Source organism: Saccopteryx bilineata, chromosome 6, assembly GCF_036850765.1.
Source record: "Saccopteryx bilineata isolate mSacBil1 chromosome 6, mSacBil1_pri_phased_curated, whole genome shotgun sequence".
Lineage (NCBI taxonomy): Eukaryota > Metazoa > Chordata > Mammalia > Chiroptera > Emballonuridae > Saccopteryx > Saccopteryx bilineata.
Genome location: NC_089495.1, coordinates 200,220,463 through 200,246,040, shown reverse-complemented (window position 1 = coordinate 200,246,040; position 25,578 = coordinate 200,220,463). Strand labels below are relative to the sequence as shown.

The window sequence follows — 25,578 nt, the reverse complement described above, 5'->3', positions numbered from 1 at the left end:
ATCAGGCAATACAATGGGTGATAGGTGATCCGTTGCTTTCCAAATGGCATCTGGGCTGGAGAGGGAGACCCGAGTCCCTTCTCCCCCATCCCCAGCCCAGTCCACCGGGGTCAAGGCTCCCCCTGCTGAGGCACGGGACATTGCTCACAAGTAGTGGGGTGGAGGACCAGGCTCAGGGGACAAGATGGGCCAGAAGTACATTCTATTCTAAACAGCACCCCCCCGCGCCCAGGGAGAGCATTCCTGCCTTGGGATTGGGGGTCCAATGAGGGGCAACTTTTTCTCATTAGCTTGGGATAAATCTTGGGGGTCCGGGTGAGGGCTCTTGGTTGGCTGAAGAGGGACATGGCTCAGGAGCTCCTTAGGATGGGGGCCAATGATGATGTTCTGGTAACCCTTCACGGCCTTGAGCTTGTTACTCTCGAAGTTGACCACCAGCTTGTGGCAGCCCACGTGGAGAGGCAGCAGGTACACCCTGACCTTGGCCACCTCCCCCGCCTCCACGCGGTATGGGCTGTGGAGAGAGAGGAGGGGTTAAGGACACACCCAGGCCTGGTCCCCATGATGTGGTCAGGCCAGGATGACGCCTGACTACTCAGAACTTGGCACAGAGCCTCTGTACCCCACAGATGTACCGCTTAATGAGGATAATCACGACAGTAATACTGGGCCCACTCACTGCTCTCTGAGGGCCTGGGCAATCTGTCCTGCTTATATGGCGGGGCCTGTGTGTGTGTGTGTGTGTGTGTGTACACTCAATGCACACATGGGAGTGGATGGTGTGCCTGGGGTAAGAGGTCAGAGTGCATGTGATCGGGTGACATCAGTGAAAATGCATTGAACTGTACATGTGTGATTTGTGTTTCTTACTGTATGTTGGTTACATTACAAGAATAAAGTAGAAAAGAAGAAGTGTACATAGATTTGTTCCTAGGACCCACGTAGGGACATTCAGGGTGCAGGTGCTTGTGTTAGGTCAGGGCCTGTGCGTTGGGGGACAGGTGCTGCGTGGTGGAATGTGTACTTGTTCAGGTTTGTAAAGACACCACGTGGTGTGGGTGTTAGAGGATGAGCAGGTGGGAACTCGGCCCTGAGGTATTTAGGAGGGGACACAGGTGTATTAGCAGCCATGTGGGAGATGAGAGGACGGGTTATGGGCCAGTGTTTGGTGGCCTCCATCAGCCTCTGCTCTCTGCTCCCAGGTCCCCAGGCTGGAGTGACCCACACTTACAGCTCCACGGTCTTCTGACCCTTGGTCAGGCCAGCGCCCTCCACAGTGAAGGTGCAGCCTTCGAGGGCCACAGCGAGTGGGTTCCGCAGGGACACCTCGGCCACCAGCTTGCGGTTCTGCTTGGGCTTTCCCAGCACCTGGGACAGGGCACAGCACAGATGTAAGGGGCGGCACTGTGGGGGGGCGCCCAGAGCCCCTCGAGGGCAGGGGCGATCCCAGCTGGGCCACCGCTGTATTTGCTGCAGTTTGGTCCAATGTTTGCTGAGCAAAGCTATGGCCACTCTCGCTTCCTGCCTCTGTGCCACAGTTTCCTCATCTGCAAAACACGGGTGGTGATACCAGCCCAGGCCTCCTTCATGGACCTGCAGGGAGGCTCCATGCAACCTGAGGGGGCATAGCAGCTCCTTTGTTCTAGGGTGTGAAGCCAGCTGATCTCTGCCTCTTCCTCACTGTGTGATGGCTGCAGACGTCACTGCCCTCTCTGAGCCTTGGTTTCTTCATGGCAGGGAAATGCCTGGCCGCAGGGTTCTCATAAGCATTACTGAGCTAATAACGTGCACACTCCTAGCTACTGGGACACAGTGCTCCCTCCCTCCCCCTCCATCCTTTATCTGTAGCTGCTGCGCTTGGGGGTTTAGGGCTGTGGCTCCTAGAAGGGAATCACCACGATGCCCATGTGGACGGTGGCAATGGCCAGCTTTTATTGTGCCCTTATAATGCAATGGATACGGCTCTACATGTTTGTGGATGCACATTTAACCCTGATGACACCATCTTACAGGTGAATAAACTGAGGCACAGAGGGGCAAAGTCACATGCCCAGGGCCACCCAGCCACAGAGCCAGGCAGTCAGATGCCAAGGTCTGTGCCCTCAACTCCTCCACCCTCCGGTCCCACCAGGGCCCCAGGCACTGGGGATCTAGTTTTAGGAGTTTAGCTCTGAAGAATCCGTGATTCTGAGATCCCTAAGTTCCATGACCTTCCCACTCTGAGACTCTAGGAGTCATTTCTAGAAGCTACAGAGTTCCAAATCTTGTGGCTTCACAAAGCTTTTCTTTGATAAAGCCGGAATTTGAGGATCCCTGAGGTGTCAAAGATTTGAGGGTGCGGGGACACCGGTGCAGGAGGCCAGCCCACTCCCTGCCCTGGGCACACCCTGTGCCCCGCCCCACCCGTGCCCAGCCCGTCCCTTACCCGGATCTTGATTTCTGGATTCTCCAGATAGATGTCCCTCTCGGCCAGCAGGTAGATGTTGGCAGCGGGCTCGAAGAAGAGGCCCTGCACCTTGATGAGGTTCGACTCGGTCAGGTAGTCACAGTACTTCTCATAGAGGATGTTGAAGGGGACGCTCTTCTCTGCGGGGTGGGGGGGGGGGCACGTTCAGGGACTGAGACTCAGCCCCCGCCTCTCCCCTTGCATTCCAGAGGGGCGAAGAATGTGCCCGCTCTCACTGGTTGGTGAATGGCAGGGCGCATTCCGGGCCTTTCCCCCACCTGCCCTGGCGCTGGCCTGCCAGGGAGGAGCTGGGCAGGGGAAAGCCCAATAGGCCTGGGTTCAAATTCTGCCTCCACCCTTTGCACATGGTGATGCTGGGCAAGTCACTCCACTGTTCAGGACCTCACTTTCCCCCCACGAGGTTGGCAAGAGTGTATGCCTTTTATAGATGAGGAAATACTTCTCAGATCAGGAGACCCGGCCCTGCTTGGCTACTGACTGGCTGCATGAGCCTGAGAGTATGACCACCCAGCCCTGTTCTTCCTGTTTCCCCAGACAACCAGCACCCTTAGCTCTGGCAGAGGTAAGACCAGAGGTCTTTGCAGAGCAGAAGCCTCACAGTGGTGGGGGAGGGGTAAGAAAAAAGGCAGCAGGATCAGCTCCTCCCACTGCAGAGAAAGGAAGTGTGAGTTTAGCCCATTTTTCTGACAAGAACACTGAGGCCTGGAGGCACCAGGGGGTCTGCCTGTAGGAGGCAGGAAGGAGCAATGAAAAGAGCACAGGACTGAGACTGCAGGCCTGAGCCAGGCCCAGCTTGTCCCCTCGGTCACAGAGACACTTGGGCAGATCCTTCTGTCCCTCAGACTCCACTGTCAAACAGGAGGGTGGAGGGACAGTCCTTGGGCCCCTACAGCCCTATCAACCTCTCGTCATGTCCCAGGGCCATGACTGGGACGCTGTTGCCTCTTTTCTGCCACCTGCCTCCCCCCCCCCAGTGACCAGCCATTCACATGATTTTTCACACATCTGAGTGTATCCTAATTATTCACTCATTATTTTTCTTTCAAATCCACTCACTTTGTATTTTCTAAACCAGGGAAAATTTTTATCATTATTTGCAGCAAACCAGTCCCGTCTGCCATAAATAGATGGTAAGCGGTAAAAATAAACACAAGCTAAGTCATGCTTATTCAAATCCTGTGAGAAGTAGAAGGTTTGCAGTTTGGAACCTGAGCTGACAGTTCACAGGGGAGGTTATTGAGGGCTGGGATGCTGAGACCCCGATTGCCCGCTGGGGGACGCCCCCCGGGAGGTCAGCTGAAGGCCTGTGAGGCCCGAGAGAGCCACTCTGTCACCATGAGTCAAGGTCGGGCTTGGCAGGCCCCCTGATGCCCCACCTACCACCCTTTGGGAAATGCTGCCTTGGGGTGCCCGGCCCTGTAGCCATTCACTCCCAGGATGGATCTGCCCGGCCTCTGATCGGATGACGACGTGGGCTGGGGGGGGGGGGGGACACACAAACCAAAGTCCTTCCAAAAAGGACAAAAAGCAGTGAGAATTCCTGTGGAGCGAGTGCAAAATCTGACCAGCTCACAGGAAAGAAAGAAAATATTGTCCCCCAGGAGCGTGGAGGACATGGCCCCAACTATTGACTTTTCCAGGAGGCTGAACCAGGGTGGGGCAGGACTTTTGAGGATTGCTTTCTGGTGGGACACAGCCTGGCCTTGGGCCAGGTGCTAACTGGGGGGAGGAGACATGTGAGCTCATCTCGGTAATTCCTTAGATGATGTGCCCTGTTCTGGAAGGTGCCGTGGGCAGATCACCAAGGCCACACTGGCTGCATTCCCGGTGACCCACCTGGAGGGGGGAGGGAGGGGAGGGAGAAAGGGTGGGCAGGAAGGCGGGGAGAGAAGCAGCAGGGCAAGGAGACAGGGATGGGGTGGGGCGGTGACTGGATTCGGTCCTGCTGCCCACGCCTTGGCTTCCTGGTCATTCATTAGCACACGGAAACCCCCGTCTCATCATCTCAGAATAACGCGCGACTCGGCCAAAGTGTGAGGTCTTCCAGGGTGAAGTCTGTCGCAGGTTGAGCTTGGCATTAGGGTACCCTGCCTAGCCCCGTCTTGCAGCCTGAGGATCACACACAGGACCGCCACCCTCCTCGGCTCTGTCCCTACAGCCTGTGCCTTTCCTGGGTCAGTGATGTCACCAAAGGGACCCCTTTTGCGGACACATCCCCAGGAAGGGAAGACACACGAACAAGCTTGGCTGAGGCCTCGGCAGAATGTGGCCCCAGGGGCCCGGTGCTGTCTGGGAGGCGGTGAACACGGCAGAGGCCCAGGAGAAATCGGTGTGGCATCACCGGCCCAGGCTGAAGTTCACTTCATGCCACACATTCCAGGAAGGACACTTCCTCCCTTTGAGGTGGTTCTGAGCCCAAGAAGGAAATGACATGCACGCATTCTAACAAAGGGACTAGTCTAGGAGCTCCTCAAAGAGAAACCAGCCTGACCAGGCAGTGGTGCAGTGGATAGAGCATCAGACTGGGATGCGGAGGACCCAGGTTCAAGACCCTGAGGTTGCCAGCTTGATCGTGGGCTCAACTTGTTTGAGCAAAGCTCACCAGCTTGGACCCAAGGTTGCTGGCTCAAGCAAGGGGTTTCTCAGTCTGCTGTAGCCCCACGATCAAAGCACATATGAGAAAGCAATCAGTGAACAACTAAAGTGCCATAACAAGAAACTGATGATTGATGCTTCTCATCTCTCTCAATTCCTGTCTGTCTGTCCCTATCTATCCCTCTCTCTGACTCTTTCTTTGTCTCTGTAAAAAAATAAAGAAAGGGCCCTGGCTGGTTGGCTCAGTGGTAGAGCATCGGCCTGGCATGCAGAAGTCCCGGGTTCAATTCCCGGCCAGGGCACACAGGAGAGGCGCCCATCTGCTTCTCCACCCCTCCCCCTCTCCTTCCTCTCGGTCTCTCTCTTCCCCTCCTGCAGCGGAGGCTCCATTGGAGCAGAGATAGCCTGGGCGCTGGGGATGGCTCTTTGGCCTCTGCCCCAGGCGCTGGAGTGGCTCTGATCGCGACAGAGCGACGCCCCGGACGGGCAGAGCATCGCCCCCTGGTGGGCAGAGCATCGCCCCTGGTGGGCGTGCCAGGTGGATCCCGGTCGGGCACATGAGGGAGTCTGTCTGACTGTCTCTCACCGTTTCCAGCTTCAGAAAAAATACAAAATAATAATAATAATAATAATAATAATAAAATAAAATAAAATAAAATAAAGAAAAAGGGGAACCCGAGTTGGAGATGAGAAATACCCAGCAGCCCACAGCCTGTCCGCAGAATTGCTGGAACCAGAACTTAGAAGTCCTGACCACCCCACACACCTGACGCTTATGGCCTGGATGCCCAGGTCCTTCTCAGTCATCAAGGTTAGCAGGGACTCAGGCACTACTGAGCCCAGCGCTGAGACCACCATCTAGCACAGAAAGTGGTCAAGAAAGGTCCCTGGGACTTGGGGGAGACACGCCTGTTTGCACTTCTGCTCAGCGAGGAGGGAAAGCCCTTCCACAACCAGGCGCGGCCACAACCCTCTCAGCGTCTCGGGATGATTTTAAGGAGGATAACCAGGCATGGTGACAGAGATGGGCACCAAAACGGACTAACCAGGTCATCTACTGACCTCATTTTACCCCCAAGCATGGCAGACCCGGAGCTAAGGAGTGAGGGGAAAGGGCTCTGCCTCACAGGGGGGCCGGCCCAGGCTCTGGGACATTTACAGGGAGACGACCAAGGCTCGGAGGAAAACCCTTCTCTCCACACAGGAGTGGACAGTCTCCCCTGTCACTGTGACGGCTACACTGTCCAGGATGGTGGATTCTGGCCACATTTCAAGTGCTCAGTAGCCACATGGAGCTAGCCACCACCGCTCTGCCAGCACAGACACAACAACCCCAGGGTCTTGGAGAGTTCTGTGGGCAGCATTGGTCTAGCCAGGGGTCGGCAAACTCATTACTCAACAGAGCCAAATATCCACAGTACAACAATTGAAATGTCTTTTGAGAGCCCAATTAATTAAAGTTAAACTATATAGGTAGGTACATTGTTATTAACTTAATTAGGGTACTCCTAAACTGGCCTTTGCTAAACACTCAAGGGGCCAAAGAGCCACATGCAGCTTACAAGCCACAGTTTGCCGACCCAGGGTCTAGACCCTCATCTCTTGGAGGCAAAGAACCGCCAGAGGGGAGAGGCTCCCACGCTGGGCGTGACATAGCCGGAGAGAGAGGAATTTGCTGGGAGAGAGCACTAGGGAATCTGGGGAAGCGGTCAGGAGTCTCAAGAGCATGAGATGGAAGAAAACAGCATATAGTTGCTGAGAGTGCAGGTTCGAGTCTCAGTCCTGTCGCATCCTGACTGTGTGGCCTTGGGAAAGTTACTTAACCTCTCTGTGCTCAGTCTTCTCACCTGGAAAATGGGGGAGGCAATAAAAGACTCCAGCTCTCACTTCTGTTATAAGAATTAAATGGGTTGATATCTATAAAGTGCCTAGGACAGGGCCTATGAATGAGGGGGATGCAAGTGTCGCGGAGGCAAATTTTACACACTACGCGCTCAGGGAGCGACCTAGCACGTCGATCTGTGATCAATAACTGGTCCAGGAACACAGGGCCTTACCGGAAAAGGGCTCCAGGGAGAGATCGAGCAGCTCCTGGGAGGCACACACGGGTCCTAGGAGCCCGGTGTAGCTGACAGTGTGGGCGCAGAGCAGGAGGCGGCAGGCACGGTCCAATGCAGTGTTGTTGGTGATGTGGGCAAAGACTTCAAAGTCACTGCCCATTTTCACGTTCTGGGCCACACGGATCCGCATGGCCACCCCTGTCTGCTCCTTTTGGGTCTGCTCCGTTTGGGTCTGCTCCTTTTGGGTCTGCTCCGTTTGGGTCTGCTCCTTTTGGGTCAGCTTGTTCAGGTGGTTGGCCCTCTGGAAAGCCGCTCTCTCCTGTGGGGACCCTGTGGGAGGAGGCAAGAGAGCTTCATGGCTGGAACCTGTTCCAATGGGGAGGAGGCTGAGTTAGAGCAGGGGTCCCCAAACTACGGCCCACGGGCCACATGCAGCCCCCTGAGGTCATTTATCCAGCCCCCGTCACACTTCTGGAAGGGGCACCTCTTTCATTGGTGGTCAGCATCCATATCCTGTGCTCCTGGAGTACTGTATGTAGCAGCGTCGCTCACGTACAGTACTACTTCCGGTGACGCGGATTGCACGCGTCACGGCTCTGGAAGCTCGTCATATCACTTGTTACTGCTAGCAGTGACAAATATGGAACCGGACATTGACCATCTCATTAGCCAAAAGCAGGCCCATAGTTTCCATTGAAATACTGGTCAGTTTGTTGATTTAAATTTACTTGTTCTTTATTTTAAATATTGTTTTTGTCCCCGTTTTGTTTTTTTACTTTAAAATAAGATATATGCAGTGTGCATAGGGATTTGTTCATAGTTTTTTTTTTATAGTCTGGCTCTCCAACAGTCTTGAGGGACAGTGAACTGGCCCCCTGTGTAAAAAGTTTGGGGACCCCTGGGTTAGAGCATCCTGGCCTCTCAGATTCCTGGTGACTCAGAGCAGCCCCAAAGGAACTCCTTCTCTGCATTTCTGTGCCAGGAAGAGACAAGAAGGTTTTCTTCATTTTCCAAAGTGAACTCCTATGCATCCCTCAAGACCTAACCGAAAATGACCCCTTCTCCAGGAAGCCTTCTTATTCACTCCTTCCCCAGGATGAATCCGTCTTCTGGAGTCTCAAAGCCACCTATGGCCAGTTACAGTGTTTTAGCTCACCAAGTTGTTTCCTGTGTATGTGATTACCCTCTTGAGCTGCTTGAGGACTAAGGCTGTGTTTATGTATCTTTATGTCATACCCAGTGCCTGCAATAGTATCTGCACAGGGATTACTTCTCCCAGAATTCCTTTCCCTCCACCTGAGGAGTGCTCCAGCAGAAATGACTGCCTTTCCTTTACAATCAGTTACCTCTCTCCTATGCTCCTTTTATTATTCCCCCCCCCCCAAGTGTTGTGAAGTACATATCTCTTTCTTCTCTCAAACTATCAGCTCTAGACCTTTGAGAGGCCTGGAAAAGCATCGTTTTCTTTTATCCTTTCCACCTAGAGCATGGCCACTTAATAGCCCAACCACCCAGTCAGCCCTGGAAAGTTGGTGGGAGTCAGATTGGGCAGGGACTGCGGTTTCTTCGTCGTCTCTATGAGCCCCACTGTGCTCCGGCACACAGTAGGTACTTATAAAATACCTATTGTATTGGATTGGCGGCCAGTGGGCTCAAATCTGATTTTAAAAATAAGCCCCATCCATTTGCCCCTACTGATTTAACATTAGTGGCAGAAAGAAACCTCGTTTTTGTATCTGGTTGAATCCATCTTATCTTTACATTTCTCTTGGTCCATTTCCCTTTCCAATAACCCCTTCCCGTCCACCTTCATGCCCACTTTCTCAGCTGTACCGGAAATCCTGCAAAAATAGACATTACTACGTTCTAGGACCCTGTCCTCCGTGGCCGTTCTGGATTTCCAAGCCTCTCTCGTACACATACGTTGCAATGAGAAAGTGACATTGTCGATCTACACGTGTAGGTCCTGCTATTAATACACAACATGGGCATAACTGATTTTCTGTTCTGATGCAGGCTTCTCCTATATAGCAGTCATCTCCAAAAAGCAAGGCTTAACGACCAACTGGAATCTTGTTGTGGAACATAGAATTCTTTCCCTAAACCAATAATCCTCCAACATCGTCTTCCAGTGTGTTTGGTAAGATGCACTTGGAATTTTTTGGAATGGAAAGTAACCCACAAGTCATTTATGGTGGTATGCAGGCTGCCAGGTAACACAGACACACACAGACACACACAGACACACACACACACACACACACACACACACACACTGGGCTGGTAAGACAGGCGACTGCTCTGCAGGGCAGTGTGGAAGGCTCGGGCACCTACCCTCCGGGTACTTGTAGGTGTGGGTGATGTCCTCCCGCACGTCACGGCCCACACTCTTAGTGCTGATGTTGAGCCCCACGATCACGGAGTTACTGGAGGACATGTGCATAGAACCATCTTTCTTCCGGATCCAGTTCACCACATCGGCGTTGACCTCAGCAAAGACAAAAGGTGCGTCGTACTTGGTGGTCAAGTCGCCTTCCTTGATGGCACGGACGGGAACCGGGCCACAGCAGTATGTCCCTGGTTGGGGGGAGAGAGGAGGAAGGAGAGATGCGTCGGGATGAGGGTAGGATGGTACCTTCCAAAACCTTCCACAGTTCAGCCTCACATGGTAAAAAGTCTTGAGACCATAAAGCCCTTTGAGGATTCCGCTGCTAGAAAAGCAGCATAGGGTAGGAATTAAGCCTGGATGGAGACTCTGGAGCCGGGCTTTTTAGTTCACATTCCAGCTCTCATTAGCTGTGTGATGTTGTGGTAGTTACTTAACTTCTCTGAACCTCAGGTTCACGTGGGGATGATATTTATACCTACTTGATGAGCATTTGCATACACTAGATACTAAGTAAGTGCTAAACAAAATAGAAGGCTATCGCAAAGCGCCCTAAGGAACTGAGGGAGCCAAGCAGCTGGCCTGTATTGGAGAAGGCAGGGCTTCTGTCTGGTGTTAACAACTTGTTTATCTCAGTGTGGTTCACAACTGCCTCCAACCGGCCACAAATTTGCAAGTTGAGGACCAGAGGCTGCGTAACTCTATTACAGTGTCTCCATTTGCTGGAACATGGTAACATGAAATTAAAATTCAATCACAGAACACTACCTGATGGAGAAATGCCAGTGACATGCAGAGATGTGACTGAGCCAGCATAAAAGGCTACATACAGCCAGAGTTCTCAACCCCGGGGTCCATGGACCCCCTCAAGGCGCAACAAATAGAATTCAGGGCTCTGTGAACTTGGATGGGAAAAAAATGACATCTTTATTTCGCACTGTACTTTGATAGCCCTTCCTTCCATTGTGAAAGCGGACACACCATAGTCTTCAGTGCCCTATGACTCACCGCCCATAAAACCACAGATATTTTCATATCGCTCTGGCATTGTCACCAATCCCAGGAGTTAATTGTTTAGGCTCACCTCTGCCACTAAGTTATCAAGTTCATTACTTCTATCGTGAAATCTTGTTATGTGAAAAGTCTGTACTATTATTATATTACAAATTTATTTTTCATTTTTTTTGGATAACTGTATTTGAATGTCATTGCTTAACTTTGTAAATGCTGGGTATTCTATTCTATGAGTTTAAAAATTTTAAGTTGAGAAAGGATTTATTCCCCAACTTTGCTTTGGTGCTCTCTCTCTCTCTGTCTCTCTCTCACCGACGCACACATATACAAACAAGTATATAATTGGAAACTACTGGAAGCTGTGTGTGAATGTTAATGATGCTTCTTTGAAGGGAGAGGACTGCGTTGCTATTTGATATTTTCTTTATGTTTGTCCTTATTTTCTGCTTTTCACAATGGACGGAAGTGACTATTCAAATGGTAAAGGAGCGTATTGTAAAATATCAGTGAATTCCCCCACCCTCGGGTGGACCAGTCAGTGATCTTTGGAGTCAGCCAGACCGGGTTAGAAAACCAGCCCCGTGCTTTCCAGCTGAGGGACGCACGGTGAGTGCTCTCTGAGCCTCAGTTTCTTCATCTGGGAAATGGGGACACACCGACCCACCTTCGCTCTTCTCCTGGGGCGTGGGGTCGAGGGCCTGCCACCCGTCATACCCCGGCTGCAGGTCCGGCCTGGTCATCCACGACTCCACCCAGCAGTGGTAGTTCCTGTTGGGAAACAAAGCCAGACGTTGGCCAGGACTCACACTCAGACTGTCAGTCCTTCCCAGCCCCCACAGTCTACTCGCTGTGTCCTCCATGGAGCCCAGCATGGCCCCTGACACTCTTCTGTGCTCTTCCTCCTGGGCCCTCGCCAGCTGCTCACTCCTGCACTGAGAGTCATTCTCAATGCCTCTCCTACATCCCTCGCCTCACAGTGGCTCCTCAAGTTCAGCTGAGAGGACCTCCTAATCACTTGTCTCCGCCCTTTCTTTGCCAGCCTCTGGAAACAGGTTCCGCCTTGGTTCTGGACTCATCACCGGCAGCCTGGACCCCACCCCAGCTCCCACCTCCGATCTCTCCCTCCAGACCTTCTGCTCCTAGGTCATCATCATGTCCCTCTCCCAGTCTGAAGCCTTTGGTGCGGTGACAGCCACTGTCTTTGAAAGCCCAGAGCCCCACCCTGGTGTGCCACACTCCCTCTGACATTCTCCCCGACGCCCTTCACGCATCAGTGTGCGTCACTTTCCCTCCAACTGGCCCTTGCTCATGCTGTCCCCTCAGCCTGCAGAGCTCTCCCCACCCCTGTTTCACCCTGTCCAAATCCTCTTCAACCTTTAAACCCAACTCAAATGTGACCTCCTCTCAGAAGTCTTCCCAGGTTTCCTCTCCAGAAGACCTCTAAGCCCTACCCCCTACCCTGGGCCCCACCTCACCAGATCGACTCGCTCTCGTCATGCTGGATCTCCCCACACTCATTGTGGACGTACTCAATGAGCAGGTTGCTGTTGTGGTCGTGGGCCGAATTATAGTTGGTCACAACTCGGGAGGGGATGCCCAGGCAGCGCAGCACTGAGGGGGAAGGAGGGGGACACAATGCAGAGAGGGATTAGGGACTGGGCTGAGGATCTGGAGACATCTTCCCTGCTTTGGGACTCCACATGCCCGTCTGTACCCCAGTGAACAACGTACCCACTGTCCAGGTGGTAAGGGTGTGTGCCATCCCTTTACCTGGACAATGGTACCACCCTGCTAGTCGTCCCTGTCCACTCTATCCCCTTCATATCACAGCTAATAGAAGACTAAAATACAAATCTGACATCAACACTCCTCTGCTAAACTTTCAGTGGCTCCCCATTCAGTGGCAGGGGTGTGACCTCTGCCCGCCATGAGCCAGGGCAGCAGCCTCCCAGATGGCCCTGGATTCTGGCCCGGAGTGTGGGAGCTGGGGAGGGCAAGGAGCAGTTTTGAATCTCCACCTCTTGTTTGGTTCCTGTGCCCTGAGGCTTGGGCAGAGGCCAGACTCATTGCTGCCCTTAGCGAAGGCTGGTATCCAACCCTAGGCCTAGCTCAGCCATGCCACCAGACTCATGTTCCCACTGCTCAAGGAGCAAGACATCACTCCTATCCCCAGGGACGGTGTCCTGGGAAGCCTCGTCAGCACGGTCTAAGGCCAGGAGGCTGCCCCAGAGTCAAGCACACCTGGTTCCAAGCTGTGCCGCTCGCCAGGTGTGTGACCTTGGGCAAGCCACTTCCCCTCTCTGAGCCTCCACTTTCTCCTCTTAAGAGGAGCTAATAATAGCAACTTGTCAGGATGTTGTGGTGATTCAGACAGGCGCTGGGTGTGGGCGGTCTCGTCTGCCCAGTGTCCAGGGTGGACCCGCAAAATGTGTCACAGCGCCCATCACTGCCATCGTCTGTCGGGTCAGTGTTGGCCAGCTCGCAGACATTGAGAAAACGCCCCAGAATTCGGCTGAGGGATCACAGCTTCCCCTGAAAACCTCTAACCCGAACCTGACCTGAGCCAGATGCTCAGGGACATCTTCAGGTCCCACAAGCTTCCCGTGAATTAGTCAGTCACCATTGTCTCCATTCTACAGGTGAGGAAACCGAGGTCTGAAGACAAGAATTCTCTTCTCCAAGGCCACCCAGGGATTGGAGGTAGAGCTGGGGTCAAAGCGAGCAGTCAGACTCAGTGCCCATGGAATTAGGGTTCCCAAAGAAACCCTGGGATGATGGGAATAAGACAGCCCCCATCTGCCCAGCTTCTCCTGGCTTTATCACATACCTCTCCTGGGAGGAGGCTGCAAGGACCCCGACTCAGCCTTGGCCATGGGGAGAGGATAGCCACGGGCAAGGTCAGCAGCTAACCCTGCAGGCGGTCACAGCCTAGGGTGAAGGAGGCGTGTGCAGGGGAGCTTGGGGACCCAGGCTCGGGTGGTAAGGTGTCTCCAGGAGACCCATGGGGTTCTCTGAGCAATCGTCTTTTTAGGCCCTTCCGAGGGTGGGGGAGTTTCCGTGGGAAGGGGGAATTCAGAAGTCATGGGGCAGACAGTCGTGGTGATGGGGAAGGAAGAGCAGTGACAGTCTAGCTGGGACCCAGAGCCAGGCTGTCCCCACCCGCCCGCTAGTGTGCAGGACAGTGCGAGCGCTCCAGGGACTCTGTACTGGGCCTGAGCACTGGTCTTGGAGTCAGAAAGACTGAGAACCCAATATCAGCACCTTAGATTTTCTGAGCCCAATAATAATAATCATTGTAATAATAGGCAGCAGCAACTGTATAAGTATTTGCTGTTGTGCATCTGAAATAATTTTAAATATTTCACATATGTTAACTCATTTCATCTTCACCACTACCCCAGGGTAAAGGCACTATTATTATGCCCCTGTTATGTATAGTGATACCGAGGCTCAGAGGAGATAAGTGACTTATGCAGGGACACACCGACAGTAAGGAGCCATGCTGGGGTTTGAATTCAGGCCTCGACTCCAGATTCTAGGTTTCCAACCGGCATGCGACGCTAACCCATTTCATAAGCACCCTCATCACCCTGGAACAATCTTCAGCCTTTTTTTTTTGGCTAATTTGTTAGCGATTTCCACTGCCTCCACCCTTTCCTTTGCTTTCAAATTGCTTCACCTTTTCCTCCTCTGCATTTTAGAAAGTGCTTTCTCTTTCTGGACATTGACGATATTCTTATCAACTTATTAATAGGTCATACTTAGTAAGACCAACACTGGGCCAAGTTCGGTTCTGAGCAGCTTTATGTCACACCCATCCTGGGAGGTAGGTCCCGTCATTGTCCCCCTTTTTACAGAGGAGACAACTGAGGTTCAGAAAGAAGAAGTCCTTTCCTCAAGGTCTCGGAGCAGATGAATGGAAAAGTGGGGATTTTCAACTCGGGCGTATCTGGCTCCAAAGTCCGTATTCTCAACCTGAGCCTGGGCTGCCTACCATATGATATTCTTTATTGTTGGAAAAAGGAACAGAGAGGCACAGCCACTGGCTCCGGGCCATACAGCAAATTGATAGCTTTGGTGGCAGAGGTAGGACAAGACCAGGGTCACTTGATTCCCATTCCAGGGCTCTCTGTGCTCCCCTTGTAAGGTTCACGGAGCTGAGGGAAGGTTCCAGGCCTTCCCCACACCCCAGTGTGCAGCTCACCCGTGCAGGCCACAGCAGCGAAGACCCAGCACTGGCCGTACTTGACCTTCTGGCAGCCACTTCTCTTCCAGAGCTGCAGGATGTCCACACTGCCGATCCAGGACATGGGGCAGATGCCATCCATGTAGCTGCCTTTCCAGCGTCCCTGCAGCACACCCTGGTCGTCGTTGCAGTTGACCTGCAACAAGCAGGGCATCAGAGGGACCACGTCTGGGGAGAGGGCGGTGGCTGCGGCAGGTTGTGTGCAAGTTCAGCATTTAGTGAAAGGCAGGGAAGGGAGTGTCAGGCTGAGGGAACAGCAGGTACAAAGGGACCAACGTGTGACAGACTGTGGTACATCGGGATAGTTGGGGCTGGAGCCTGGGATACAGGAAAAAGAAGGGGGAGGTAGGAGGTAGAGAGAGGTCAAGGTCATGAAGGCGATGCTGGAGATGTGAATTTGTCTACGGGCAACGAGAATGACACAGCCTGATCTGAATTGTACATAGGCCAGTTCTGGCCCCTGCCCTGATTGTGTCATTCCCCCAACTCCCATTCTTTCAAGAATAAATCCAGGCTTCTGACCACCCCACAAAGCCTGTGTGGCCTGGCCCCCGCCCAGCTCTGCAGCCCTGCTAGCACCCTGCCCACCGCTACCCCCCATACCCGCTCACTCTGTTCTGCCACACTGGCCTCCTTTCTGCTCCTCAAACCTGTCAGAGTTGGATCCTCCTCAGGGCCTTTGCACAGGCCATACCCGCTGTCTGAATACTCTCCTTCTAGTCATTATATCAACTCAGGGATTGTCACTTAGGGAGGTTCCCCTGACCCCTCACTGAGGTTAGGCCCTGCGGTCAGACACTCTCACATCTGGGTCCCTTCAGCGCCTACATCATTATTTATGACTACGCACTAATTCACATGACACGCTGGTTAATGTCTGCCTCCGCTCATCCTCCCACTAGAATATAAACTCTATAAAGTTACCGACCACACATGTCTTATACCCGACTGTTTCCCCAGTGCCTAGGACATAGTGGCACTTGATAAATATTTACTAAATGAATGAATGAATGAATTTATTTGAGGAATTACATGGCATTACTGTCATGTGAGTAAATTTTCTCTTTTAAATATAAAGTCTCTTAGCTGAGACTCACCCATCTCCTAGGTATCCCCACAGCACCCTGTCATGGCCTGGGGTGGGCCATGCTGCTCACTCACCATGGCGCTCACCACCCGGCCCACATAGATGGGACTGCTGCGGCGGGAGCAGTCATGGCCACTGTTCTTATGGAACTTGGGGTTGACATCCAGGAGCAATAGGCAGGTGTCTAGAATCTCATCTTCAAACTGTATCAAAGGAAACAAAAGAGGAGTAGGGGAAAAGGTGAGAAGTCACCTCCTCCAGGAAGTCTGCCTTGAAGCCCAGAAGCTGTAGGAGCTCTGTCTCACACAGACTGGCAAGCTTAGGTGAGGTCTAGCCCATCTCTGTGGTGCCCGCTTCTCCTGGACCAGGAGGGAGGTGTCAGGTAGAACAAACATCGAGTTGTAAGGATGGGAAAGGGGGTGCCTGCATTTAGGGCTTGGTTGGAAGGTCCTGGGAATTTGGAGTAAGGACGACAGAGTGGGGAGCTTAGCGTCTGTGGGACTTCCCTACCCTCAGAGTCACCTCAGGCCCTAGTTCCCACTTCCGCTAAAGCCTGATTCACCCTGCAGAGCAGATGAGTGTCCCCTCCTCCCCCACCACACCCCCTCATAGTGCTCTGATTGGAACTGATGTAGATTATAGAGATATACATCTAATCTCATCACCCTTCTGTTTCTGCGACACTCAGAGTAAAATCTAGAGTTTCCCCTGCAAGTCCCTTTGTGATCTGTGCCTGGGGAACCCCCTTGTTGATCTCATCTCTCCTCACTGTCACCCACTCTCACTTGGACCTCAGGGCCTTTGCACTTGCTATTTCCTTTGCTTGCAGTGCTCGTGCTTCCACTCTGTATGGCTCACACCTTTACATCCTTAGAAACTCAAATGTTATCTTTATTAAGAGTAGGACGCCCTCCTTGTCATCTCCATTGGACCACCCATCTGTCATGTTCAAAGGATCTCTTGTCTGTTTCCTGTTCCCCATCTCTGTTGTCTTGTCCCAAACCAGGTCTCACCACAGGTCTCCCTCCATGGCTTCAGTCCTTCTGTGGCTCCCTGTTGCCATCAGCCTGACAGGAAGACCAGTTTATAGCCTGAACACGGCTGAATTCTCCCACATCGCCTCCTGTGGCCCCTTCATAAATATGGTGCTGCCGTAGCTACAGCATCTCCAAGCTTTTGCTCATGCGCTTCCCTTTGCCTAGTGGACTATGCGCCCAGGTCCGTCAAAGCCCCGCCCAAGTGGAGCCTATTTCAGGAACTGCTGCCCTGAGCCCCGTGGACAGTTATTCCCTCCCTTCACACCAGGACGTTGAGGGGCCAGGGGTGACGTGATTCCTGCTCATGACTCTTCTCAGCAGTATTTCAAAAATTTTTGTAGGAGGCTGGATGGTCGAGGCACAAAGCACTGGTTCGGAGAACCAGCCCAGGCTGGCCTGCTGGGGGATGGGCAACCTCATGGAACAGGAAGGAGCCGTCCAGCTGAGGTCAGACAAGACCAGCCTAGACAGCCATGCCCGGGCTGACCCAGAGGTTTATGAGAAAGAATGAATGAGACCTTGAATCCTGACAGCATGGGGGCGGACGACTCTGAGACCCAGCCAATCACACCTTTGCAGTTTGACGGCCTCAGACCCACAGCCCAGCACCAGTGGGTCTGAGATGATTCGTGGGGACAGGGTATGGCCCTACCTGCCCGAAGTTCCAAGGTATACTCTTGATGAAATTGGCCGAACCCTGGTAGATGAAGCCCTGTTGGGTGAGGACGTATTCCTGCCGCTCCTCCTCTGAGTCCAGGTACACAGCGTCCGCTGCGGGAGCGAAAGAAGGGGCCTCAGATTTGGTTTGGTGACCCCAGGGTCCCCGCAGACATGGCAGCCGTGGTGCCAACTCTCCAGGGCCAGGTTGGCGTCTCAGGGACCTCTCTATCTTTTAATCTGAAAAACTAGTCATTAACGAATAATCCCACGTCAATAATGTAAGGTGTTATCAATTAGTGACAGCAGTTGCTGGCTGTCTTTTATCCAACATTTGTCAAGTGCCAGGAGTTGTGATAAGCATGTGGCATACATTAACTTGCTTATTCTCCACAAGAGCCCTCTGCGGAAGGGATCCATGAAAACCCCACTTTACAGATGGAAAAACTGAGGCTCACGACAATTTGCCAATGGGAGAACTGAGGCCAAAATAAGAGGCGGAGGAGCCCTGGACAGGAGTCAGGAGCCCCCTAGCTCTGATCCTAACTTGGCTGTGCGACCCTGGGGAGGGCACCTCTCCTTCTCTGCCCCCCTCCCTGTGTGCCCTGTGAGTACATGTGATCACATATCTGAGAACTGCCTTGTAAGCAAAAGCCCCGAGCGAGCGCAAGGCTGGAGCATGATTCAGGGTGGAGCGGAAGCCAAGAAACGGTGACAACAAATCCAGAAAGGTGGGGTCCTATCCGGCCAGGGACTCTGGGACAGCCACCTGTAACAGGTGGCAGCTGATGCCTTGATGGCATTCTAAGCCGAGGACCAGGGACAGCAAGGTCGCTGCTGGAAAAGGCGGAGCACTGAGCTCCCTGTGACGGGTGAGGACAGAAGAGGGGACCGAGGGTGCCAGGGCTGATGGCAGGAGGTCTAATGTCAGGCTGGCCTTTGCCATCTCTATTTCACAGATGAGGAAACTGAGGCTGGCAAGGGGAAATTCAGAGCCACATTATGCCTTTAGTGGGTCAAAAGATATTTTATGCTGCCTTGGATTAATGATAAACATATTCATATTCTATATTAAGGCATATTCTCTGGCCTAAACATTGACTGTTTTCTCCTGATTGTAAAAGCAATTAGAAAAGCAATGAACATATTTTTACAGGTCCCTGAAAGTATGGTGACCCCAGGCCCTGTGCCTACCGAAGTCAATCTGAAACAGCACATTCACACTCCGGCCAAGGCTGGGCCTCCAGTACTGCTGCCCGGACCCCCAGTCCCCCAACCCCTCGCGCCCCTGGGCTCCATCGATTCACGTGCAGTGACCAGCACCCCACTCCTACTGCATGGAGGACGGCCAATGTGGAAATGGCTGTCTTATGTATCCTACTCTTTGGTTCCAGAAATGGGGCAATAAAAATTAGCCTTATGATAAGCCAACTATGTGGTTATAAATCAGTGGCAGTCTGAGAAAAGGAAAGAAAGAACTACCCACAGTGTGTTCCCATCTGAGTCAGGTTTCCATCTCATAAGGGAGGGGGCACTGGGGACAGAAGCCTCACATAGAATTGGCATGTGATCCCCTCCATGATGGAGCATGGGGACAGGAGGGTCCTATTTCATAGGCAGACCCTGCCCTTTGCCCCAGAGGGAGCACAGTGTCCTTGCCTAGCGCCCCTCCCCCACAGAACCCAACTTCCTGCCTCCCAATCACCAGCCCCACCTCTTCCTCAAGGATCCCGCCCTGGGATGTGGGTCAGTGTAGTCACTGTTCTGCTTGGCTGACCGCCACGCCAACCCATTGGGCAGGGAGGGGACAGTTCAAGAGGAAGGAAGACATCCCCAGAACCTTGCACCCTGTTCTCCGGACTCTGAAATCCCACAGTGTTGCGAAGGGGGGAGGTGGTGGAGACACCGCCTGTTCCTGATCTGCGGGCTGGGCTGCCCACCAGCTGTAAGCGCTGTAGATTGTCCAAACTCAAAACCAGCATCCGGGGGCGTCCAGCAAGGTCGAGTCTGTCCTGAGAAGCCATTTCATGTGGTCATGGGAGTGAGGGTGCTCTTTACAACACCCTCCCTGTAATGAGCCACTGGGAAGAAATACCAGCTGCATGGGCAAGATCCAAGCACTGGGGCCGCTTAAAAAGAATGAGCCGCCGACGACACAGATGAGTGTAGAAAGGTCGTCAAGACGGGTCGTAGAGCAAACAACGCCCAGCAGCTGTTGTATACGTGGGGTCCTTCTATGTGTAAGAGAGGCAGAGCACCTCAGGAAGGCGGTGACGTGTCCAGGCACGTGCACCCTAATCTGAGGGGATGAGCCCTCCACCATGGCTAATAATGGGGCTCCCCGGGGAGGGGAGTCCAGGGCTTGCTGTTTCTCTGTAATGCTTGAGGCTTTTATAATGGGGACGTCCTCCTGTCTTACGGTTATAATGAGAAATAAAAGCCCAAGTATGTAAAGGAGAAAATTAAAAAAAATCTTTCTGCTCAAATAGGCGAGAAAATGCCCCAAAATAGAGAAGAAAATAAAATGAAGCCGTGTCCCTGTGAGAAGCTGGCTCTCTGGTGCCGCAGAGGCCAGACTGTCTGCCCTGGGCCCTGGCTTTGAGGGGGACACCCAATGCCTAGGCGGAGGCCCGCCCGCAGGCATCTCTCTCTGCTTTGCTGTGTAGGAGCAGGAAGGAGACAGCTCTGGCTGCCTTGTTAGTCAGATGGGGAACCTGAGGCCCAGGAAGTGCCGTGGCGGCCCCGTGCCTTCTCCCATCTGCTCGAGTCGGCCCCAGTCCTTCCCCGCTCTTCCCTCTGACTCTAGGTCTGTCCAGCGTGGTCCTCGTGCTTACTCAAGGAGCTGCCAAAAAAGCCACTCAACTTCCCTGAGCTTCGTGTCCTGTCCGTGACACGAGGACGCCGACCTGTCCCCTCGGGATGGAGGGGGAAATGATGGCGAGCATGGGATGAGGAGACACTAAGATAACACTACTGCTCCCGCCCACCTCTCCTGGCTACCCCACCCCTCCACCTGCCTCAGTTTCCCCTTCCCCCCAGCCAGCCTGGTGAGATGTAAAACAGAGCCCCGTGGCGGGGAGCCGTGGCCCTGGGCACCCCATTCCTGAACCGGGATTCTGAGCCCAGGCCTCCTCCATGCCAGCTCAGAGTGCCATGGGAACATATGGGTCTAGACATGGGATGAGGTCACGTGGTAGCCGTGAGGCTGTGGGCAAGTCCTTTTGCTTCTGCTAGTCTGTCTCCTTTGCAAATGGGAAAAAGTGTCGTAATCTAGGGTTTGGGAAGCAGTGCATGGTGCTGCACAGAGTGGGCCTCACTCATCCACACTCATGTCTCTTCTGCTCCGTTCCCCCGCCCGTGGCCCTCATGGGTGGGTCTAGTCCTGCCCATCCCCACCCTCCCGTGGGCACAGTGCGACTCACCTGGGCACCAGGTGTTGAAGAGCAGGGTGAAGTTGCCTATCACGTAGCTAGAGCCCTGGTAGCCGGTGGAGGTCTCCAGGCTGAGGTGGTAGAGGCCGATGGGGGCGTGGGCCGGGGCGCAGAGCTGTAGCAAGAGGACACGGTCCTGCTGGTCCACCACAGAGGCCGTCCAGGTGCCCCCCTCCACAGCGTCGGAGAGTGGGAAGCGGGCCTTGGTCCCAGCCTCCTCGCTGGGGGCTGGGCCTGCAGAAGGAGAAAGCAGCGACCATGAGCCAGGGGTGGGCAGGCAGGGAGGGAGGGAGCCGCGGGTCCTTGGGCCTGGATTCAAGGCCTAGTTCTGCCACTAACCATTGAGAGAACTGCAGCGAGAGATTTCATCTCCCTGAGCCTCGGTGTGCCCATCTGTAAAGTGGGGATCGAACCCCAACCTTGCAGGGTAGTTTTGTGGCAATGCATGGAAACCTGCAGGTCCTCAAGCAGTCCCATCCCTCCCGGGAGGGGGTCAGAACGGCAGGGGGCAGGGTCTCCATCACACTGCTCTGGGCTGGCATGACACTGGACACGCCCACCCCTCGCAGTTTGCCCACTGGGAGCATGGACAGGAATCAGGTGGGTGCTCCCCATGGACCCTCCTTTCCTGCCTGGCTCCTCCACCTGCCTGCGTCCTTCTTCCCGTTCAGAAAAAGAAGCCCAGGCTCTGAACAGGATGTGACCCTGGTCCTCTGCCATCCCCACGGAGCCCGTCTGAAGCCCCCTTGCTATTGGACCCACAGACCTCTAAGTGTCTGTCTCCCCAGCTCCCCTCCAGCCTCTGGCCGCTGGACCTCCATGGGTAGCTCTAGGAGTGGTCACAGCCGTCACTCATTCCTCGCTTCTCCTAGGCCCCCTTGGAATGGGGAAACTGAGGCTGAGAAAGAAGGGGCTACCCGGCTGCCCCAGGGGCGTATGGCAGAGTTAGCACCCGAACTCAGGTTTCTGGTCTCCAGGCTGCCCCCAATGGCACCTCTCATTCCCAGAGGATGCTCCCCAGTGGGGGTCTCCAGGCTCAGGAGGCAGGGAAAAATGAAAGCAGGAAATCTGGGGCTGTCCAGGCTGGTAACTCCTCCACCATCCCATTTCACAGAGGAAGAAACTGAGGCCTGGCAGGCACTGGGAGGTGCCTCCTGTGGGGTCACAGTCATGAATAACTTCAACTCTGGGGTCGGCTTTGAATTCTATTTTGCCCCTGCTCACTGGGTGACCTGAGCAAGTAACTTGACCTTTCTGAGCCTCAGTGTTCCCATTTGTAAAATGGGAACTCCTTAGGCTTCCAAGATGGGCACATTTAGAATGAGCACAGAAACAGTAGGTGCTCCATAGATGAGATTTCATCATTTTACACTTGACACTTCTCAAAGCACCACTGTCCTATACTCTGAACTGCCCCTTTACAGAAGGGGAACTGAGGCTGGGAAGATCAGATACTAGCTGGAGGTCCCTCCATTTATTTATTTATTTATTTATTTTAAAAAAATTTTGGTATTTTTCTGAAGTTGGAGACGGGGAGGCAGTCAGACAGACTCCTGCATGCACCTGACCGGGATCCACCCCGCATGCCCACCAGGAGGTGATCTCTGCCCATCTGGGGTGTTGCTCTGTTGCAACCAGAGCCATTCTAGCGCCTGAGGCAGAGGCCACAGAGCCATCCTCAGTGCCTGGGCCAACTTTGTTCCAGTGGAGCCTTGGCTGCCGGAGGGGAAGAGAGAGACAGAGAGGAAGGAGAAGGGGAGGAGTGGAGAAGCAGATGAGCGCTTCTCCTTTGTGCCCTGGCTGGGAATCGAACCCGGGACTCCTGCATGCCAGGCCAATGCTCTACCCTTGAGGCCACTGGCCAGGGCCATGGGGCCCCTCCATTTAAAGATTTTATTTATTCATTTTAGAGAAGGGGGGAGAGAGAGGAGGGGGAGGAGCAGGAAGCATCAACTCGCATATGTCCCTTGCCTGGGCAAGCTCAGGGTTTCGAACCGGTGACCTCAGCATCCAGGTCGACGCTTTATCCACTGCGCCACAAGAGGTCAGGCTGGACCATTCCATTTAAAGGGGCCCACTGGGTGCTGGGTGTGTGGGTCCCCTTAGGCGGTGGGTGTGTCCCTGCCTGGATGAAGGGGGAAGGAGGGAGGAAAGGGATGAAGGGACATCCCTGCCAGTCTGTGAGCCCAGATAAGCCTTATCAAACGGCTTCCCAGGTAAATGCAGACCCCGGCCAGGTGCTACAGGTCCTGTTTGCTTCCCCGGCTGCCCTCAGGGACCTCAGATCAACCTGGCCTTTTTGCCCTTGGGCTGGAGTTCCAGTCAGTTGGCCCTTCACTGACGTTGAGGGAGTGGTTCCCACCAGAAACCAAAGCAAGTGATTTGGCATTCAAGGCCACTTTCCCAGGATTGGGAACTGGGCATCTGGAGACAGGGTGGCTGGGGCTTAAATGTCCCTTTGCTCATCGCTGGAGCCCCTGGAGCAAGATCAGCAACAGCTGCTAACGTCTATAGGGCACCCCCCTAAGTCTGGCCCTTCTTCCTTCACCATGACTGCTTTTCACATGATAAAACTAAGGCTCAGAGAGGGTAAGTAACTTGCCTCAGGTCACAGAGCAGGTAGGTAGCCCAGTCTGCACCAGAACCCAGGGTGTTCATGCAGCCCCGGAGCCAGAGGCAGCCTCCCAAGGGCTGGAGTGAGCTGGGTTCTCTCCAACATCCAGACCTGATCTGGGCTTGATCCCAGAGGACATGGATTTTGGGAAGCAGCTATTGATAAAAGTTGGAAAGGTCGTTTTGATGTGGGAATGAAAATGCAAGATCTTGACCCCAACTCTGATGACAACAGGTTTTTAGGAATCCAGGTGTCCAAGAGCACAGACTTATTTAACAAAGCCGGGTGACATCTCTCAACTTTCCAGACATCAGTGCCCTCATCCCTGAAACGGCACTAGTGACCAGTGGGAGGTTTCCAGGGGGCAAAGAGGAATGGACCCCCCTGTTCCATCATCTCTCAGGGAACAATGAAATCAGAGAACAAGACAAGATCAGGGTGGAGGGGTGTGTACTTACCAGTCACAACACTGAAGGTGAAGCTGTCCACGCCAGCCTCGTAGTTTCTGCCCTCAAAGTACAATGTGAGCCGAAAGGGCTGGCCCCGCCGCACCACCAGCCTCTCCCGGCACAGGTCAGCCGTGTGGTGGTCACGGCCGTTGGCTTCCAGCTCCAGGTCCCATCTCTCCACAAGCAGATCTACAGAGACAGGGAAGGGCGTGAGCCTGGGTGGCCTCCCTCAGTCGCTGTGACTCCCAGCACGCACCTTGGCTTAGCGCAGTGCCAGGTGAATAATAAATGATTAGTACACGCGAGCTATACTGCTGTGACTGGTGGTGGTGATGGAGGTGGTGGTCGGGGTTCTTTTGATTAAAGCAGGGGTGGTATTTAGTACAATTACCCAGGTATTGCCTTTCAGTTACAATTTCCCATTGATGGGAAATACAGAGGACCCTAGCCAGGACCATGGTAAACAAAGAACCAACACAACCAACACTTACACTCAGCAAACTAAACTGCAAGAAACAAAAATGGGAAAGTTGAAGGGAGAACCTGTAGATGAAGAGGAATTTAAGGGACATTCTAACCCCTTGTGCTGCGTGAGTCTTATTTAGATGAAAAAAAAAAAACTATTTAAAAACATTTATTACTTACATGAGACCACTGGAAATTTGAATACCGAGGCAGTAATGGTAATACTGAGGAATTTTTGTTATTTGTTTATGTCTAAAGAAGAATCTATAGAGACATATACTGAGATATGTACGATGAAGTAATAATGCTTCCAAATACGTAATGGGGGAGGCGTCATAGGGGGGTGAGGAGGTTAGTGCTGGTGGAGATTGATGAGAATATACACATTTATTACACCATTCTCTCTACTTTATGTATGTTCAGTATTTTCTATTCAAAAAGGTGTTGAAAATGGTAGGGATTCTGGAGTCTTCCGGACCTAGGTTTCAGTTCTGCTGTCCCGCTGTGTGACCCTAGACGGGTGTCTTTCCCTCTCTGTGCCTCCTTTGCTGAAGCCTCAAGGACTGCCATGAGTTAAGCTGAGGATGTGGGGTCACTCTTTCCCCAGGGTCTAACCCAGGGCAGGAGCTTCATATGTGAAAGTTCTATTTATATTTTCAGAGGGCGCTGAAGACAAGGGCAGGGGTCGGGGTGATCAGGTGGGTAGGAGTCTCAGGCAAACACAAACCTCATAAACCTAGGCAAGCTCAAGGGCAAGATTGGGGACGTGGCCAAGGCAGACTCTCAGAGTTGTGGGGCCCTTGGGGACTATGTGGGCCAACTGAGGCCCAAGGGTAGGGATCACCCAAAGTCACCCTGTAAGTCAATCCTGCCACTGGGCCATTGACTCAAGTCACCTGCCTCCTGCCACAGAATGTCCCAATGGTGAGGGGCACATTGCCCAGAGGCTACAGAGAGAGACACCACGGGGCCCAGGGTCCACGGCAAATGGCCGCTTTGGGAAGCAAAGCCAGGGTGGTAGATTCCGGAGCCTGCACTAGTAACCACGTCACTCACAGCTCAGGGTTTGT

At 53.3% G+C, this 25,578-nt stretch overlaps 1 protein-coding gene across 2 annotated transcripts in view; it reads right to left on the bottom strand.

Annotated features, from left to right (window-relative positions):
- LOC136309545 (protein-glutamine gamma-glutamyltransferase 2-like) overlaps positions 1-25,578 on the bottom strand; it is a 75,761-nt gene continuing 50,183 nt past the window's right edge. For both annotated transcript variants that reach the window (XM_066237862.1, XM_066237864.1), the window contains exons 2-13: positions 24,053-24,232; positions 20,972-21,214; positions 17,545-17,663; positions 15,930-16,058; positions 14,727-14,904; positions 11,998-12,133; positions 11,187-11,290; positions 9,457-9,699; positions 7,120-7,452; positions 2,426-2,586; positions 1,232-1,368; positions 1-514 (exon numbers count right to left, since the gene is read on the bottom strand). In XM_066237862.1, coding sequence (XP_066093959.1) covers positions 208-514; positions 1,232-1,368; positions 2,426-2,586; positions 7,120-7,452; positions 9,457-9,699; positions 11,187-11,290; positions 11,998-12,133; positions 14,727-14,904; positions 15,930-16,058; positions 17,545-17,663; positions 20,972-21,214; positions 24,053-24,232 — 2,270 coding nt within the window. In that variant the 3' untranslated portion in view covers positions 1-207. The remainder of the gene's footprint in view (positions 515-1,231; positions 1,369-2,425; positions 2,587-7,119; positions 7,453-9,456; positions 9,700-11,186; positions 11,291-11,997; positions 12,134-14,726; positions 14,905-15,929; positions 16,059-17,544; positions 17,664-20,971; positions 21,215-24,052; positions 24,233-25,578) is intronic.